The following is a 20,534-nucleotide window of genomic DNA, read 5'->3' on the forward strand; positions in this document are numbered from 1 at the left end:
TTGCTCATATACACTGAGCATGAACAATTATGCTTTCAGTTAGAGGCCAATGAAAACCTAAGGTAAGCAGTAGGGAGAAGTTAGTTTCTTGGTTGACTGGGTTTCAGAGAGTGAAGTTGTGTTGCCTCCTGAGGGAGGAAGGTGGGTTCTGTATACATTTGTTTAATCAAATGCACTTACTCTAAAACAGAGGAAGATTGCTGATACTGATGGAATTGTTTTCATATGGTGTTGGAACTTTGGTACAACTATGTCTAACACTGGTCTTGCCACCCATTTTTAGTAGGATTTATAACTCTTTATTACCAGTTGATTCTTTTTTTTCCCCTTTATTTATTAATTAATGTCACAGTTGAAAGGAAAATCATGCTGCAGTTACACATACTGGTACTTTAACAGTGACTGTGGATCAAACAGCAGATCACCAGCTTCTGCTGATGTAGAGCAGTTTAGGAACACAGAAATTATGAGATGAAAGACAGATTCTTCTGATAGAGTATCCCATCCGTAGCAATAAAAAAACTTCACGAAAATGGTGCCAGAATCTCTTCACAATTATGGAACAAGCTGCCATTCAGAAAAATTGTATAACCTCCACTGTCCTTTTATTATGTGAGTTCACATTTCCCATATATATTTTAGATTTTTCCCCCTATTTTTCAAATTCCAGCTTAAAAATGCATCTAATAAACAGGAAACTTACAAATTCCAAAAGAAGTAAAATAATTTCATGCTGTGAGCCTTGTTAATTCTAGAGAAAATTATTTTTTAAACAAAGCAATATGGAGTTTGGATCTCACGGATTTTGGTATTGTTCTTGCACAGAAACTGGCATTCACAATCTCTGCTACCTCTGGAGATGAACAAACCAATAAGAAGGCATTAATCTCCTTACTGCCACAAGGATCCTTTCATAATGTCACTACCTCTGTCCTACTGAAACCTTCCTTTTTCTGGATATTATTATTACCAATGAATTTTTAACATTGTAATATTTTACATAAAACATGAAGTTCTAGGAAAAATTATTTGCATGAAAGGAATTTAAAGGATGTTCTTTGAAATAACATTAAAAATACTTAGCTTATTATATACGTTTGACTTCATATTTATTTGGATGAACCTCTGATAGGAAAAGCAATCATATTTATGCATGTGAAGTATTTTTTAGAAACTTTATTTTCTCCATTTTGCAGCTTAGTTGCATTTTTCTGAAGAATGGAAACCTCCATTTATTGCACTATTTGTTTTACTCTAATTCATATCTTCGTAGGCGCTATTAATGCACATTTAGATAAACTTTCTGGAGGTCGTCAGTAGTTGGTAACAGCTGTAGTGTCCCACCACCTGTACGCCAAACAAGTGATGACCTTGATCCCATGGTCACTGTGTGACTGTAAGTCAAGCCAGCTCCTGGCATAGAGATGCCTGTGTCCCAAACTGCTTGTACTTGTCATCTCTGGGACAAGACTTGGTCAGCAGAAAGGAGGTGTATAACTGAGATGCCTGGTGGCCATCTCATCCCTTTCAGATAAGGTCCCCAAACACCTGGTAGTGTGCTTTTCCCCAGAGGCCAACAGTTATTCCTGGCAGGACATCAGGCAATGCTCTTATCCCTCTTCCACTTTCTCTGTGGGCATAAAAGAAATGGGGATCCTTTTGCAACTCCACAGTCACAAATTCACTGCTTTTGCTTTTGCTTTTTCTTCTCTTTCTTTTCTGCAGAGGGATAGTGCTAGGGGTGGAAGGGAGAAAGGAATGTCTTACAAAGGAAAGAATATTCTGTTTTGTAGAGCATGATTTGTTATTGCACTAGCAATAAAGAGAAAAACAATGTTTGTGTATTGCTGCTCCTACAGTATTTCATCATCTTCTGGGGCTAGTAGAGCAGCCTTTAGCAAAAAAATAATACTTTGCTGCAGTTTTACTCATGTCAATATCTGCCTTTGAGTACATGAAATTCAGCGTGGAATAGTTAATTCAGGACCTTGACCCGTACTTGCTTTTTGAAATCGTTCTAGCTCTTAAATTCTTATAATAAGCCAGAGGCTAGTACTTGAAACCTGTTCACAGTATGCCGTAACACTATTTGAGTCAAGTTTTCCCTGTTACCCTCCTCTCTACAATGTTTTATCCTTAGGTTTGCACTTCACATGAAGAATTATTAGTACCCGTGTAGAAAGAGACTGGATCTTATTTTAGCAGTTTCGTGACAATAACAGTATTTCACTGCTCAGAAAGGGTCAAAACAATGTTCTCGCTGTACCGCTTAGCTAAAAAAAGTGAAAGAATGTCTGCTCACAAATCACTGGAGAGTATGTTTGCAAGAAGTTACGAAACAGCATTTCAACAGCAGATAGAAAAGTAGCTGTGGAAACATCTTAGGTAAAAGCTATAGGGAAACTAGACAGCCTTGCAATTTGCTAGTAAAATGCTTGCAGTTCTCCTCTTTGAGGTAGAAAGAAAGAATGCAGATGAAGTAAATAATTTAGAACAAAAAATTAAACAGAATTTGGGAAACTTTCCTTTTTTTAATAGTTGTCTCTAATTCCTGGTAGTTGTCTTTGCATATACCAGCAAGCAATATTCAAAAGCCAAAATGAGCCTATATTTTTGCATTTCTAAACATGATTAATCAGTCAGAATATATGTGGTAATCTCCAGACTGGAGATTACCACAGCTCTTTTACATGAAGTGTTAACTTAAACCCCTCTGGAAAAGAGATTCATAAGGGAGTTCTGATGGAAACAAGACTAACCAGGAGTGGACACAGTTTTTAAATTTTTTGCAATAGAAATACAGTGTGCCAACCTAGATAACAGTGAGATATCAGCAGAGAATTTAGACATGCAGAATTCTGGTGAAGAAGCGTGATTGTTAACGTCACTTTTTTTGACCTCTCTAAAATGGCTTTAGAGGGGAAGGGCCATCTTTGGTTGCTTTGAAACTAAAACTAAGACTTCTTTTATAGCACTTTCACAGCTTGAAATATGCTAACTGATAAAATGGATTTTCTTTAACAGTTCTGCATCCCAGTTTGAAATGAGACCATGGCATATATTTGACCATTTTATACATATTTTTTTTAAAATCTCTAAAAGAAAAATAACTTTTTTAATTGTGGAATTGAAAACTAAAATGTGCTAGGCTGCCATTCTTCACTTGAGAATGGTCACAAGCTGCCCCAACTCTGCAAACAGAGTATAAGGGCAAAATGCATACAAATCAAATGCTTAGTGGATGCTGACTTCCCAGTAGCATGTTGACTGGATGTTTTGTTGAGATTTCACACACATACATAAAAATAACAGCATTTTTAGCTGATCCCAATAGATTTTTCTCTGCAGCTGCATCACTTGTAAAAGGCTTTTTGTTCCAATTCTTGAAGTCTGAAGTATTGCAAGTAATTTTTTTTTTAAATCTCAATTATGATTTGTGTGTTGTGATGACTTTAAGGGCTTGATTGGGCTACAAATGTGCTTTGAAAAAACAAGAAAATGTGCCCATGAAAAACACCGGCAGTTGAAAGCTGAATATTGAGCATACAGTTGTAAACTCACATGGCACATGGCTGGGTAGGTTTTTTTGGCAGACCGAGAGTTTCAACCTGCAGTGATGCTAAAGATATTAGCAAATTAGCACTGCAAAGCTTGCCAGAGTATTCGCTAGAGTCCTGCTCATGCTCTCACTGCTGTAATTAAAACTAATTATTTTCTAAAACATAGTAATACATGAATATGTGGAATAATCATTTTGTAGTGGGCAATCTGTGAAGTATTTTTAAAGCTTCTTTTCCCCCTCCTATCTTTGGCTTGCTATGCAGTGTGCCTGCTGCCTAGTACAAGCCAGCACTATCATTTTGTGAGAGGCATGCTAGTCTGGTAATGACAATGATGATAATGTTTAGATTTGGGGTATGTATTTTTTCCTTTTTATTGTCTTGTAGGTTATTCTGTCCTGTGTTTTTATCATCCCATATCCTTCTTTGAAAGAAGGGCATGAGGGAGATTAAAAAAGGAGAGAAAGGAAAGGTAATACAGTCTTTCACAAATGCTGTGCACATGGTTTTCAGCAGGAAAAGAATCACCTGGTGTCTTGCTGCTGTTCTCTGGTTATTTGCATTGATTCAGTGTTATGGCACCTCCTAGCATCTCCTCTGCCCTGTATTTTCTGTCTCTTTATCTGGATGTTTTTTCTTGCATCTTTCTAGAAATCCAGGAACCCAGCAGCTCTGCAGCAATAATACTATACTTAGCACTTGCATCTTCAAATAAAAAACCCTTAAACTCCTCGCACTCCTGGGAAGCAACTGCATGCCATTATCAGAGAAAGACATTTGTGCATTCATTATAGTCCCACCTCATTTTGGCAGGAGGGAGGAAGTTGAGTGCTAAGTTCTCCAACAGAGCACGGTTTACAGCTTGTAATTCTGTAGCTAAGGGTCACAGAGGCTGAGCCATTCATATCGAAGTCAGTAGGGGCAGGAATTATCTGCTGGACACCAACCTTAATACAGACATAATTGGAAAATTCAGCCTTTTTCTTGGATTCAACACGGCAAGCAAAATGTGTGTTGTTTTCATTTATGTTTGTCTGTTGCTAAAGGGAGAGTGCAGTAATTAAAATACGTTGTTTTTCTGTTAAAATGTTGTGATCAAATGCAGAGACAGTTGAAGAGTACCAGCAGCACAAAGAATGAATTTTCCTCTGTAAAGTGGTGGTGGTTGTTGTTGCATGGTGTTTGTATTCTCTCCTATTCGTTCTCTTTTATTTCCTCAATTCAACTGAAGAGGTTTCCAGGTTTCCAGAGGCTAGAATAACAGGACAGAGGTGGGAAAACCTCTCCTTCACATGGCACCACAGTCTTGCAGCAAGGAAGCGTGTTTTTTCCTGCAAAGCCAAACACAGTCATGCTTAACTGTTTCTCCTGTTTTCGATTAGCACCTATGGGTCTTGCAGATATGATGACACCTGGTGAGTCCAAACTACCCCTTCCTCTCAAAGCAGATGGCAAAGAAGAAGGACCACCCCAACCCGAGAGCAAGTCAAAGGTATTTACCACCTCTGCATGTGGTGTTGGTTCTGCCCGCAGAAGTCTGCTGTGTTGTCCTTCATCTTCTGGTTTTGGCCTACCCACTTCTGTTCTTTCCTGCATGCCTTTCCATTCACGTGCAATCTCTTTGTTTGTTTCTTTTATTTATTTTTTTTTCTTTTTTCCTTCATTGTGTGGATCTGAAAGTTACTAGTTCTTACGGCATTTTAACTTGTGGGGGCAAAGCATCCCAAGCCAAAAGTTGCGTGGGGATTCAGCTGTGCCAGGTGGGTGGGAAAGAAGGGTCTTGCCTGGTTTTAATCCTTGCAGCCATTTTTCTCTGCCTTCAGTTATAGCTTCCTGTTTTGGCCGCCTCAGCAGCAGCAACATACTTTAATATTTTGCTTTCCTGCCTTATTTGATAAAATAAGGTGAACAGCTTGGTTTTTTTTCTTTCTTTCATAATGGGAAACCCATGCTTAGCATTTCATGTGAGCTTGAAGTAAGCATGGTGGCTTAGTGACTTTAGCCAAGCATCCAGCAAACTTTCCAAATTATACTAATTAACAATGTTGTTTTAATACCTTTTATATATATATAAATATATTTATATATGTGTGTGTTTTCTGTATGTGTCTCTCTGTTTATATATATTTTATATATAAAAATTGGTCAGTCTGTTAAAATGGATGTATTTTTTTTGTTTTTAATAAAGTTTGCCCTGCCTTTGTCATATTATTTTTTTTTATTCCTCTACCACAGGATAGCTACAGCTCTCAGGGTATTTCTCAGCCCCCAACCCCAGGCAACCTGCCAGTCCCTTCCCCAATGTCCCCAAGCTCTGCTAGCATCTCCTCATTTCATGGAGATGAAAGTGATAGCATTAGCAGCCCAGGCTGGCCAAAGACTCCATCAAGCCCTGTAAGTGGCTCTGGTTTTTTTGGTTTTTGTTTATTTTTTGTAATTAATTATATTTTAATGCTTGCTTGTTTGTTTTGTAAATTCCTTTTCTTCATTATTTATCCACTAAACAGTTTTCTTTCTCTGTAAGACTGGGTACAAATTCTGCTCTCGGACACATGACTGTAAGTTCCACTGCCTGGCTTCAGTGGGGCCTGAGCATGCTTATCCAAGGGCAAAATTTGTCCCAACAGTACTTTGAAATAAGAAAGAATAAAATTGCGTGCATCATGCAAGTGTGCTGTCTGGTAAAACAGCAGTTGTTGTGAAGAAAACGTCCTTCCTATAATGCATCAGCTTCCAAGCATGCCAACTGTGTTGTTAAGGACAATTCCATTTCTGTTCCTGGGCCCAAACTCCTTCACACAACTGACTTCACTCTGGTTGCTGCACTTGTCTTTATTATGATTATTTAGGGAAAGAAAACCAAACCAAACAAAACAAAATGAGAAATCTTCTCCCCTATTGAAACTAAGTCAAATTATAGACTCAGCACCACGAAAAAGCTGCCATTTATGTTTTTGAAACATTTTTATTTTTGAATTGTGTATCTGGAAATACAGCCATTAGGCTATCAGGGCACAATCTAAACCAAAACTGTTTCCAATTTGTTTCATTGGGTTATTTTGAAATAACCCAGATTGTGAGTAGAAAAAAGCCCCTGATGCATGTACATTTTTAGAAAACTATTTTTTAGGTGAATAATGATTAATCATTCTCATACAGGTTGCAAAGAAAAACCTGAGAGAGATGTGTGGAGCTAAAACTGAATTTCATCATCTATCTATCTATATACTTATATAGAAAAGATAATGAAGACATAAGCTGATACGGCCTATGGGGAGCAAATGTCCACTTGATCAGTTTTGTTTTGTTTTGTTTTGTTTTTAATTAGAAATATATATGTTGTTCCTCTCTTATTTCTTTTTATCAAAAGTAGGAACAATCATAGTAAAATACTGAAACGTATTCTTGTATAAAGGGTGTTTTCCCCAATGTTAGTGATAAACAACTAAATTTTTACAAAGTGATACGTTGAAGTGTATGTCTCAGGGCAAACAGAGGAAGGCCAGTCGGAGGGGAAAGATCTACCCATCCAAAAATCAGGCATCTAGTGAATCCCCTGAACAAAGGGGCAGCGTGGCATGAAATGCACCACTTCAATCTTTGGATATTTATTTGACAGCAACTTTGAGTCTCAGAAGGCAGCTGATGTTACTTATTCCCACAAAGTCTCATCTTTTTCTTCACGGCATTTCTAAAAGCATGATACCAAAAATTCTGTTAGCTTTCTTTTTAGCAAAGAATACTTTGGGTATTGCTTGTTTGGGCAGTTTTCTGGAGGAAAACGAGAGTTACTGCACAGGCTGTCTAACACATCGAGTGCTTCCTCTACAAGGGTACCAAACAACAATGCATTCCTGAGCTCATTGCATAAACTGTGTAGCAGATCCTACAGCCATCATGAACATATGTGAAGATTTTTCCATGTAAATATGCCAAAGTATAGCATTGGAAAAAATAAGTGAGGAAAGTTTCTGCTTTCAATTTCTTCTGACTGTCCTTCTGTCCAAAAGCTTCAGTTAGCTTCTTAGTACACAGATGTGGATACATACGGTGCTTTGGAAGGATAGAAAAATAAGTGGTGTAAATGAGCTGGTCCCTTTTTACCTGTGAAGGCCAGTGGATTGGATAACTTCATCGACATCAACAGCAGCCTGACATAGAGTGGAATGATTGATTGCAGGCGTTTCGTTACACTTGAAAACAGCCTGAATTGGTTTATTAAATCCCAAAGCTGCTTCATGTGCTACAACTTCCCCATTCCAGCAAAGGATAAAAGCAAGGGTGAATAGTCTGATTCACTTCAGGATATCCCTGTGATCCTACTAAGTGAATCCTCTCTTTCAGCTGTTTTGTGTGGAAGAGGGGCATATGAAAATGGGAAGAAGGAATTGTTAAACATTATGTTTTGAGGCCTCTTAGGGTACATCAGTAAAAGAACACTTCTGCCATGCAAATTTTGCATGTAATGTGCATCTCTGACAGCAGTGAGGTAGTTTTAAAATTTTTTAAAAGAGACCCATTTCAAGCATGGGTGTGAACTGTGCAGGGTCACTGCAACATGAATAAAACAGTAGGTTATGAAAACCCCGTAAAATGCTGTTCAGTGTCCATAAGTACTCATGAACATGACAGTGAGTACACTTGAACAGCACTACATCTCCATGGTGCTATCTGTGAGGGGTCTGCTGAGTCCTTCAGGAGAAAATCTTGGTAGAGGATTTTGTCCTGCAAAAGCCTCTGCCAGAGATTGGACTTTGGCAGTTTTTGCTGCCTGTGTATGCACACTCTCTTCTGTAGTAAAAGAATAGTAAATTGGCAAATTCTTCATTGAAGTGGGGGAAGTGAATGGTAGATAGTTCTATAAATATAGATGCTTAAAGATATGTACAGAAACAACTATCCACTGCCTTTCATGTGAAAAGAACTCCTACAGAAATTTGTGTTGCTCTGAAGGATTCTGCAGACTCACCATACAAGGGTCTGTATATAATACAGTTTTAATAGGAGGTTTTAATATAGGGTTCAGCAGACTTAGTATGGGAATTGGCTTTGGTATCCACATACTTTGGTGGAGTGATTTTAATCACCCATTTAAACATGGCCAGACATACTGTGTGGAAGAGTGCTGAGGACTGAGGGCAGAGTAGGATACAGCTAAATCAATAAAGGTATGTGCCACAGGCTTGGAATAACATTCTTTTATCACCAAAATGATAAACAAACTTAACAGAAGAAAGGCTCATGATCTGTATTCTTCCAGCATTGCCTGACATGTGCTCATTTTGGTTAACAATGGGATCATCCTCTTATAAACCCTTGTTTTCAGATGGTTAATATTTACCTATAGACAAATTCGGGCTTCCAGATGAACCTGCCCGTATGAAACTGAAGTTTGTTTGTGTGTAGACTAGCTTGCACACACCTGTCATTTTTATACATTTACATTTATAAAAATAGAGAAGAGAAAAAGATCTTTACTCTTGAGGAATAGCATTCTTCCTTCCAGTGCATTCTTCTACAGTTAACATTTCATTTTAGAAGAAAATTGCACCCATTTTACAAAGCATGACAACCTGAAAGCTCACACAGTAAGAAACACTTCTTACCTTCTGTAAGCTGTGAAAAGTTTTCAGATTATACTGTCATTTTAGAGCCTGCTGCCACACTGCTGAAAAGCAGCATCGTTTGAGATGTATAGTAGAAAAACGCAGAATGAAAAATTCTTAACTCTTTCCCTTCTGCTCTGAATTGGATTTGAAAAATGAATCTTAACATACAAAAATGAAATCCCAAAATCGGTAAATCTGAGGTTTCTTAATCATGAATTACAATAAAAGAGAAATAGAAACTATTCTGTTGCTTCATATGTTAGAATATAAGCACATAGAAAATTTTCTGGGTGAAAGTTGAAATTTCTCACCTTCATTTTTGCTACAGTTCTGGGACATCTTAAGTGTTAGATTAAAATTAATGCCGATGAGTAGTAGAGTAACTTCGTACTTACTGCAGTTGGTAGTGGGGTAGCTCCAATTCATTCAGCTATTCAAGCCTGTGTGATCCCATATCTGTTCTCACTGCAAAAACAAATTAGTAGCAACATGACTTGCCTACTTCCCTCTTTCCACCCCCCCCAAAAAAACCCAAACAACAACCCAAACTTTGACAAAGTATATTTGTTGCAAAGAGTTAAACTGATTTTCTTAAACACCTAGCAAGTGATGCTCTTGAGTAAACTGGTTACCATTACAGAATCAGTTTGTGCTTTCTTTGCATAATCTGCAGGATTCATGTCAAATTACTTTCCTGCCAGCCACTTAGTATTATTAAAACAAATTCAGCCTTGACTCTGACTTCAGTAGGAGTTGTAATGCAGCTGAGTCTGGCTCAAGTAAATTCAGGAGAGCACCTCATTTCTAAGTAAGAAAGGTAATCATATCTCTCTGTAGGAAGGACTGCTGGGAAGAAGTTTCAGTGTCAGCAAGGCAGAAAACTTTACAGGAGGCTATTTATTTAATTAAAATGAATATCCATTCACTGGAAAGAACAGCAATGGCTCATGGAACTACTAGGTCACCCCCCTTGGCTTCATGTTTCTTTTCTCCTGACTCTCTTCCAACGTTGCCAAGTTTCAGCTGACGGCTGGAAGGAGATACAGAGACCGTTATATTTTCCAGGCTAACATGCACGATGAATGGTGGGAATGCTTTTAAAATCACTGGCAGTGGGGTTCTACCCCACCGAATCCTTCCTTCATGGCATTTAGTGCCAGGCCTCACCACTGCAGGGTGGGGGCATGGGAAGTGGGTGCTTCTGTAGCATCTGTGAGGTATGGCTAGGGTCTTCTTTAGAGTTGTTCAACTAGGAATGAGTTTCTGTTTACTTGAAAATTGTGCTGTCTTCTGTTCAAAGTAAGGAAAAGGCAAAGGAGGGAAAGAGTGATTGACTAGATGAGTTTAAAGAAGTGTCTACTGCAATCAACAACAAAGTTTAGGATTTTACTATACAGACATAAAGGATATGTTTCCCTTCACATATTTGGATCCTTTCCCAAGGCTGTATGTCAGTCTTTTTCCCTTGTGTTTGATTCTGAACCATTCCCATCTTCCACAGCTGAGCAAATCACTTCAGCTTTTCCAAGTGGGAGGGTCTTCCTGCAGCAGCAGCCCCTCTCTGCTGTCAGGTCAGAAGCAGCTTGGGTAGAGAGTGTAACAAGGCCTGTCCACACATGGCATAGAGCCTAGCTCACAGGGTTATATTGCACAGAAAAAAAGGGTGAGAATTTATAGCTTCTGTAGCAGCCTCTGTGCTTTCTCCTGTCTCCACAGTTTAAAAAAAAAAAAAAGGTGGGGGGGATCAAACATAATATGAGCTTTCATTAGCTGTAAAGCCCAAAGAGCAGCGGGAAAACAGGTTCACTGCTGCCTTTCTGCCATGGAGACAGAATTCTGCTCTTGCCAGCCCTTTTGCTTTTCCTGGTGGTGGTTCAGCTCTAGTTGCTGCCCATCCTTGTTTTTCTGCACACATTCTCTTTGCAAGGTAGGACAGATGCGATATCTTCTGTCCTCTGTCAGGGGAGGAGAGTAGTAGCTACTCATAAGCCTAATTGGATCAGGCAGGTAATTGACAGTTCACAAAGAGTATTGCCACCAATCTCCTTGTAGGCTCCCATAGGCACCCTTGCTCATCTTGCTTATTGGCCAGCAGATGTGAAGAAGTAATAAAGTAACCATTTGTAACCATTTGTGACTCTGAAGAGAGTACCAGTCCTCTCTGTACTGCTTTGCCATGATTCACACTTTAGACTATTTTTGTGTAATTCCTGTTCTGGAGAATCACTTTCAAGTTTTCAAGCCCCCTTTGAGGGCAAAGAAGAGAGGATTGGTTTTATTAATTTTTAGGATTTTCTAAACTTGTATAGGACAAACTTGTTTTTAATTTTACCAAAATGGTTGCTTGCAAAGCACTTTGAGATAAGTGCATGAGAAGCACTGTGTGAGAGCTACCTCTTCTTAAAATGACATGAGGCAACATCAGAAACTTGCCTTCTGGGATCCAAAGTTCAGATCAGTGAAAGAAATATGAAAATGGGGAGTTTGGGCCCTTTATTTAGAAAGGTACTTTTCCATATATGGACAGAATGTACTGTTTGTGCCTGAACTAGTAGCCTTCATTCCTGACTGTTGTGTGATAGCTTTAGTTTGTTTGACATCTTCTCTTTTTCAATGTTGTGAGTTTCTTACTTTCTTTTCCCTTCCCCTCCCACCCTTCCCCCAACTCTTTCTTTTCTTCTTGTGATTTAGAAATCGAGTTCCTCTACCACAACTGGTGAGAAGATCACTAAAGTCTATGAGCTAGGAAATGAGCCGGAGCGAAAGATGTGGGTGGATCGGTACCTGACATTCATGGAGGAGAGGGGCACACCTGTGGCCAGTCTGCCAGCTGTGGGAAAGAAGCCCTTGGACTTGTTCAGGCTCTATGTCTGCGTCAAAGAGATTGGAGGTTTAGCACAGGTAAGAAGTAGTGTTTGAAAATGAACCTTTTGAAAAGGCAATTTTTTTTTTTTTTTCTAGAGTATTTCCTGCTGGTTACACCATTATGTTTTCAGCCTTGACAGTGTTGTTGAAGAAAATAGTTTCATGCTTTAATATCTGTCTGGAGTTCATTTTGGGCTGTATAATGGCCCTAAAATTTCAGAGTTTGAATCAAGATTGACCATTGATATAGAGAGATGAAATTGTTGCCTGTTCAGGGGAATCTAGTAATGCTACTAAGAGAAGAAAAAAGAAAAGGCCACTGAATCAAAGTTATGAGTAAGAAGCAGATGATAGAGCTGAAAGGAAAGGAGATTTTTAAATCCATCTTTCTCAGATAGTGATACAGCCTCTAGGACAAATCAGTTCATCTCTTCAGAGAAGCTGCAGATATATTCCTAAACTACAGTCCTTCATCCTAAACCTTTCATCTCTGAGTGTCTGTATGTAGTACATTTGTTTCTTAGACACAGACTGTGCTTTGCCTGTGTTGGGAAAATGCTTACAGGATATTTTGGGTTGCCTTGCAAACATAATGATTACAAGGAAAAGGTAAATTACTTAAATGAGTAGAAGGAAAATGAAAGCGGGAAAAGCTGAGAATAAAAATTGTCACAGATGGGAGGGAGAAGCTTTGGTTTGTGTTCTCACCAGTTAACTAGAAGTTTTGCAGAGGGATGTTTGGAAATTACTCATGAGTTCAGTAAGACTGACCACCACAGAGCAAAATGAAATGTTTAATTGTCTAGCACCATCAAAAGGGAAAGCAGGAGAAAACGGTCAGTATTTGAAGTCTTAGATTCAACAATCAAAGTCTCCTGTCCTTGCCTGATGCTTTTACAAAGTATCCCTTGCATCTGGGGGATCATTCTGGCTAGGTGCTAGAAACTACTGTGAAGTGCAGAGATCCATAATTTCTGTGGATTTAGGGACATTAGTGGATGTTTAATGCCTTACAAAATGAGGTCTTACATATGGCTGTGTAGATAAATATGTCTGTGCAATATTTAATATAAAACATGTAATATTAAAACAGATACAATTTTACACTAATTACAAACTATTAACTCAAAAACATGGCAAGCAAATTAGATCCTCAGAAAGAACACATTTTAATAATCTGTGTGGTTAGCTCAAGAAAGGAATGTCCAACATCAATTAGTACCATTTTCAAAGCTATTTTTAAAAGTGCACCTCACAACATAGGATTTGACTACTGAATTAGACCCTTGGCCCTTCAAATCTAGGGATTTTAGCTATTCCTGTTATTAAAGAAAGGCAGAGAAACCTAATATAATTCACCTTGCCAGTTCTTAAATGCTGTATATGGGTAAGAGATACTATCCTGACATCTTTAGTGATCCGCTCATGCCCCCCAGCATCATACAGGTTTGATTAGTTTTTGTTCAGAAACTTTATTACAGGTAAATCATGTCATGCAGCTGCTCTGCATCATACAGCATGATTATGCCCATAGTATGATTCTTAGCATCAAAAATTGAGCAAGATGAGGGGCAGATGAGATATTCTAGATAGTCATTCATGTTTTCTTATTATGGAAGTTTACTTTATTTTGGGACATTCAGTGTTGATTTTCAGCGACAGACATTATACTTTGCCAAAGAATAGATACTGTTCACTTAGACTGATTTTTTAAAGAGCTTGAGTTACAAATGCATGTGCTTCAGTACTGCTAAAAATTTACACTTAGAATAAAGGTTCCTGGTTTTGCTGGTGTGCCCACATGAATGTTCGCTATGTTTATCTGTTTAGAGTTACTGAGAGGTGCAGAGCTTTGCTTGCCGAGTTTTATTTAAATACATCTGTGTGATGCCCTCCTAAAAAGCTGTTGCTCCAACTGCTGCACTCCACATCTCATGATTCTGCCTGGAGAGTGACAGAGTGTTAAGCTGTGCAGCAGTGGTGCATATTCTCTGTCTGAATGGTTGCAGTTGATGGGGTCCAAAAGTGAACAGACCAGCTGTTGGCAGCCTTCTTTTAAATGCCAGTATACTGGGCATTTAGACATGAACGTTTCTGTTTGCATTATGCAGTGTGTTCATTATGCACCACTTAGCTGTAAGCCAGTAGGAACAAAGAGCTGTGTAACTGAATTTCAAGCCTCAACAGGGGCAGTTTATGAAAATCTGGTCTTCTTTAACTCTTGGGTTCTTTCAGGGTGTACCAGAGAAATAAAAACACGTACCATCCCAAACTGTTTGCTATTAATGCCATCCTCGAAAAATCTTTGCTGACTGGCAGCAGTTACGGTGTTACAGAGAAACATAAAAAATGTTTCCTTTGCTGTCACATAGACTAAGGAACAGTATGGCTAATGATAACCTTTCTAGCTATACAAGTTAAATTAGAGTCATTAAAATCTCAGGCCTCAGGGCAAGTAGCATACATCATGGAATCAGGATTGTTCCTCAACAAAATCTGGGATGTTTAAAGCCTATTTATTTTGGTGCTGCTCCCTCTTCTTGGATCATACCTAGGAATTGCATAACTGGTTGAATGAACTTGGGGGCACCAGGTATTACAGAAAAAACACTGCTATGAGTGGTACAGCTGAGTGAGCCAGCGGCATCATCCAGGATGACAAATGAACTTTGCTGTTATTACAGATCAGCTGTGTTTGAGGAACTCATGAGCGGAGTCTTTCAATATTCTCAGCCTTACACTGCAAACAAGACTCACAGTGGAGTTGTGTAGGCAGCATTGTAATACGGAGTATTGCTGGACTAGCCATGTGTGTTTGAAGTCTGCCTTAATTAATTAGGGGCCTGGCTTCACTATGCTTCTCATGTAGCCAGAGGATCATCGATCTGTCCCTGCAAGACGGACTAAAGTGAAAGGACTTGAACCAGGAATTACAAGCTGAACTGTTTGACAGTTGGTGGCTATTTGGGAGAAAAATTTATTTTTCATATTAATGCTCAAACACTTAAATTGCAGAGTAACGCTGTTACTGCTTTCTAAATTAGTTTTTAGAAGCTGCTTTTTAATTAGAATGGGGTGGGTGTGGGTGGGCGTCAGAGAGGGAGAGAATGAGCAGGAACTTGCTTGGAAATGGATTGCTAAACTGAAGAGCATAGACCCTGGAAGAGTGTTAGACATTTAAAGGATGCACCATGCAGAAGACTCCACAAGCAAAGCTTTTTATGTAGCTATCAGCAGGTTCCTTAATGGTTTTATAACTGTAAATGCTGTCTGTGCATTACTGCGTGTGGGAGTAATGAGCATTAGTTAAAAGAGGAAAATAAAAAAAAGTAAACCAGGACATTAAGTGCTTTTTTTTTTTCCTTTTTAGTTTCCCGACTTAAGCAAAACACTTTGCTGCAAACCAATGATTCTGCTGTTTACTTTGCTAGGTTAATAAAAACAAGAAGTGGCGTGAGCTGGCAACCACCTTGAACGTTGGCACTTCGAGCAGCGCAGCCAGCTCCCTGAAAAAACAATACATTCAGTACCTGTTTGCCTTCGAGTGCAAGATTGAGCGAGGGGAGGAGCCCCCTCCAGAAGTCTTCAGCACTGGAGATACCAAGAAACAACCTAAGATTCAGCCGCCATCTCCTGGTAAGTCAAATGAACTGCAGCCTCTTACACAACCATTTTTTGCATGCAAAAGATACTAGGTTACACTTTATATATTTAGAAGCATGTCTTGCTAATGCTGGACAAACGACAAAGATAAATCTCTTGCTAGCATCTTGTTCTCAAACTTGGAGCTGAGTCAAGTCAGATTTAACTCTGAAGGGCCATCTGCAGTCATGCGTCTGGTTTGTCCTTGCTCAGTCCAACATACAAAGACATTGTACCCATAATGTTCAGAGTTATGTTGGCATAATAAAAAGAACAGTGTTCTGCATGGATGTGCTTGCACTGTAGGACAGGAAGCAGCCTGAAAGGAGCATCCATTTGTCTAAAGATAAGACTCTGGTGCTTACACTTTCCTTGCTGTGAATCTGAAGCTGCATTTTCAACACAACTGTTGGTCAGTAAGGCTTCAGTTGGAGTCAGGATGGCAGATGCTGGACTGAACAGTGGGTCTCAGATGGTTGCTCTGATACAGCTCATGTCGAATGTGTGGCAGATGGAGAGCTGAGAGTATGGTGCATCCCCACTGCCAGACATCATAGTTTGGAGGCACGCTCTCTGTTCTTTTGTTGTTAATCCTGTGTGTCAGATAAGTCGTTAGCATCACTGTCTTTATCTTCTCGTCTGAAAAATTGGAACCGGAATTACTTTACTTTAGCTGTTCTTTTTTTCATGTATGGTGTGATATTTGAAACCACTGTTTTCTTTCTAAATTCATTTAAGATTCTCAGGATTAGATAATGATGGTTGATATTCAAGGCAGGACAGTCCTTGAGTAGAAACAGTTTAAATACATAGGAAGAGTCATAGTATTCGTCTGTGATGTTGACTTCTGGACTACCCATGGAAGAGGAAAAGTTTTGTTTGATTATTTTGGGTTATTCCTTTGCTTATTAGCTTTTCTGACCAACAAAATAATTCGACAAAATCTGTGAACTACTGTCACAATTACTACTAGGCAGACCAGCATCTGTTATTGCCAAGAGAATATAATTCCTGGAGTGTTTACAGCAGTTTCCTGCATTAGAAGGCAGTTTTAGAAAAGTATTCACTCAATTTCTGTTAGTGCAGTTCACTGGCTGAAAATGGGAAGTGGAGAGTCGGAGACCCAGCAACCTCTGCAGACAGTGTGCAACTGCATGAGTCCAGTACCCTATTGTAGATACTAGAAAATTGCAAAGACTTTTGTAATCATATAATAAAGGTCTGGCCTTTCCAAGAGCATTTCTTACGATAGAGCTTTGTCAGTACAGAAAAGCTAACAGTGATAAGGCTTAAATCTTTCTCAGACTGATTTATTCAGTGTAAGGATTTGGGGGAGTATTTAGTTAAAATCTTCCTAAGTACATCTCTGTGTAATGACTTAAACATTTCCTTCACCTTATTAAAATCTAGGGTTATTAGGTACACCAGGGGTGATTGTTTAATAGAGAGGACGACTAGGTTACTTTGCAGTGCCAGCTTAGAAGATGGAGAAAAACATGTGGTACTGCAAGTGAAGCCCATAGTTCAAATGTTTGTCTCTCTGAAATGAGCAGAGTGTCCTGAATGTGCACGGCTGAAAAAATAAAATATATTGGAGGTACCCATCACCTTCTGAGAAGACTGGTAAGGGAAGCTGAAACTGTTAGACTTGTTAAGGACACTGAGGTGAAAATTAATCTGTTTCTAAAAATGAAAGAGTATTTTACTTTGCTTTCTCCTCCCTTACACTCCCTCTAACACTGGTCTCAGTAGTTGATTTGGGGATGATCACTGTAAATTGGCTGAATTTTGAGATGAAGAATCTTTATTTAAATATGTAAACATGAAACAAAGGAATAGAAATGTCAGATGTACCACTTTTACAGGGTCCTTTTGCATTTTGACGCTACAGATGAAAATGGCAAAGTCCAAATTTAAATTTATCATAACTTCCAAGCAAGCTGTCTATGAGGAGAACTGAAACTATTTTTCTAAAATAAAAACACAGCAGGACATAGAGACTAGAAGAGGGGGAAGCAAGCAAGGATCTCAAGGTTTGTTTTGTTGTAGAGAAAAGAGCTTGTGTCACTGAATGGGACTGCACTTCTATACAGAGAAAGGCTTTCCCAGTGTGTACCAGCTTTAGTACATGAAATCCTGCTGAGGTATAGATGCCTCAGAGAGTACAAGCCTGTTCTTTTTAACAGTCAGGTTTTTTTCTTGTTCCTTTTCCTGTAGTATATACCAACATTAACATTTTAACTTCACAAAAGAAGCAGAGTTATAGACGTACTTTAGATAATCTGTTACTCTTTGACATTCAGAGGGAACAGGAGCCCAATACAACAAGAAGCAGTAGCTTCTAAAAGTCCTTACTTTAACCATTAGCCTCTCTTGTGCAGTTAGCTCAATGTAGGCAAAGCCACTTTGAAGACAAATCTATTCACAGAGAACTAGTTACAGTATTATGGCTGAAGTTAATTCTGATAGAAAAGCAGACGTACTCGTCTCAGAGTGGAGGGTGTTGTATTTTGTCCGATACCAACCAGCTGATGCTATGAAACAAGTCTTGCAAACTTGAAAATCAACTCATCTTCATAAAACTTTTAAAATTAAGTATTTCAGTTGCTCATAAGAATACGTCAGGACTGGCAGCCTTTCTGGTACAGAGAAGAATTTAGTTCCAATGTCGTTGTAGTTCCCAGGTAGATGTCACTTGAGATGGGAGCAGGCTGAAGTGCAGCTTAGAACAAATCTGTTCTTGCAGGTGTCTCACATCCAAGGAGTGGTTATGTGGCTGCCTCACAGATTGTCTTTATAATGCAGTCGTAGAGGGAATGCTAGGAAACACTGCAACAAACCATGGTGAGGAGATTGATAGAGAAGAACACAATCAAGAAAAGGATGCGATGTGTACATCAAATTTATGGGTCTGCGAGACAGCGGTCTAAGTCCATGTGTTAGTCCATTTGCTTGTAGCACATTTGGAATTGTCCCATCACTTCTGTTTTTTACAACTTAATTAATAAGGTAAAAAGTACGTAAAAGAGTGCATAATTTAGTGCTAGTGCAATTCATGATAGTGTCAGAACTTACAAGAAGTTGAAAAAAGGAGTGAGAGTAGAACAGCAAAGTGACAGGCTGGTTGGCCTTAATCAGCAGAGATTTGCACAGTAACCAGGGTGTTGGGGTTAGGACTAGGTGCCCATTTTAATAAATGTTCAGCTTCATATCACTGTCAGAGCCTCTTCTGTTCTTTAATAAAGCTCCTGGGGAGAACTGGGGGCCTGAATGTGTTTTGGTGTGCCTTGCATTGCTCTGAGGTTGTGCAAGTTGGCAACATGCTTGTGATAGGCTGAGGCCTTAGTGCCTGTCTGGGTCAGTAATGCCATCAGCAGTGAAGACCAGCAGCAGATGCCTAATGACAGGCTAACTATTAGAGGACCCCTGCTGGCCTTAAGTCCTGGTTGTTGGGTCTGTGCCAAAGTCCATGTCAACCATTGGTGACTTTTCTGCTGTGTAGAAAATCCCTTATAGAGAGAGAGGCATTATAGGTCTTCATAAGCATCCTTCTATTGTTCCAGTGCTTTTCAAAAGTGGGTGCAAAGACAGAATGCTCTTTCTGTCATATGTGTTTGATAGTTTTGACCAAACTATGCACAAATTATGTGGCAAGTTCTAAACTGAGAAGAACTCTGGGGCCATTACACTAAGCACTAAAGGAAACTGGAGAATAAGTTCCAGAAGAGCATCAGCATGAAGGAGTTCTTTTCCATTACTGTACTCTGACACTCTCAATTCTTAGCTGCAGTGTGAGGTTGTATATGCAAGACTCTCAAAATTACCATCTGAGAGTTTATCCTATACTGAATGAACAGGATAGCCAGAGTGGTACAGCTGAGGATGCTTGTAAGTAACACTCAGCAGCTGGCCCTGATGTCAATAGAGATTTCATTACAGCAAACCTGGAAAAATCGTGCGCTTGTGCTGGAAAAGGGAGCAACAATGCGCTAAGAGTGTGTTCCCTGCGTTTCCTTGGCAGCAGAGAAACAAGACTTGGGGAGGGGGATGGTGGGGTGGACACGACACAGCACCACACAGCCATTCAGTGAGTGCATCTGTAACCAAACCCATCCGTCTCTGCTGGCGGGTGGCTGACTGAAGTGCTGTTATTAGCAGGCAGGTGATGTCATGGAGCGTGTCATGAGGCCAGCCAGGGAATCCCCACTGATGATGGGCCAGGGCTTGGGAGGGGTGGATGAGGACACAGGCAGAGGTGCCCCTGTGCCTGCATCCATGCCTGCCCAGGGGAGCCCTGCAGTAGCCACCGGCCACCAGCCTAGCCTAACTGGGGCACTGGGTTCATGCTGTGTAAATTATCTACCCAGCGTGGTGTCTGGCTGTTCACTCTGAAGTATGTGAATGTACTTAACCTTCAGTAACCTTTCCATTGTTTACTTTAGAGTGTACATTTGTAGCTTCTGGCAAAAGGTAGGGATATCCTAGAGAGCATGTCAGGCTTCATATTAATGGAGCTTCAAGAGGCTGCATTCTTCTTTTTTTTTTTTTTTTTCCTGAATGGAAAAAAGTTGCTGGCAAGAGAAAGATTTATATTTTTTTTCAGCTGCATATTTCTTTTCTGGTAAATCAGGGTCTTTCCTGAAAGCAGTATTAGCTGCCATGCAGGCTTTGCAAGGAAAAAGCCATGCCACTACTATAATTCCGTGCTGCACAGAATAATACATGCTGTTGAGTGAACTGTGGAAGGGTTTGTAGGACCTCACCTTCTCACTGACCGAGATGTCAATTATATTTAATTTTTTATGCATTTTCTATTGTTAAAAATATAGTCTCAGGAATCTGTTATGATACTTGAAAG

The 20,534-nt window shown here is 39.4% G+C and overlaps 1 protein-coding gene across 1 annotated transcript in view; it reads left to right on the forward strand.

Moving 5' to 3' along the window:
- ARID1B (AT-rich interaction domain 1B) overlaps positions 1-20,534 on the forward strand; it is a 323,963-nt gene that overhangs the window by 284,969 nt on the left and 18,460 nt on the right. Inside the window, 4 exon segments of the mRNA XM_032684303.1 lie at positions 4,943-5,052; positions 5,796-5,954; positions 11,861-12,070; positions 15,466-15,670. Coding sequence (XP_032540194.1) covers positions 4,943-5,052; positions 5,796-5,954; positions 11,861-12,070; positions 15,466-15,670 — 684 coding nt within the window.

The sequence above is a fragment of the Chiroxiphia lanceolata genome, chromosome 3 (genome assembly GCF_009829145.1).
Source record: "Chiroxiphia lanceolata isolate bChiLan1 chromosome 3, bChiLan1.pri, whole genome shotgun sequence".
NCBI lineage: Eukaryota > Metazoa > Chordata > Aves > Passeriformes > Pipridae > Chiroxiphia > Chiroxiphia lanceolata.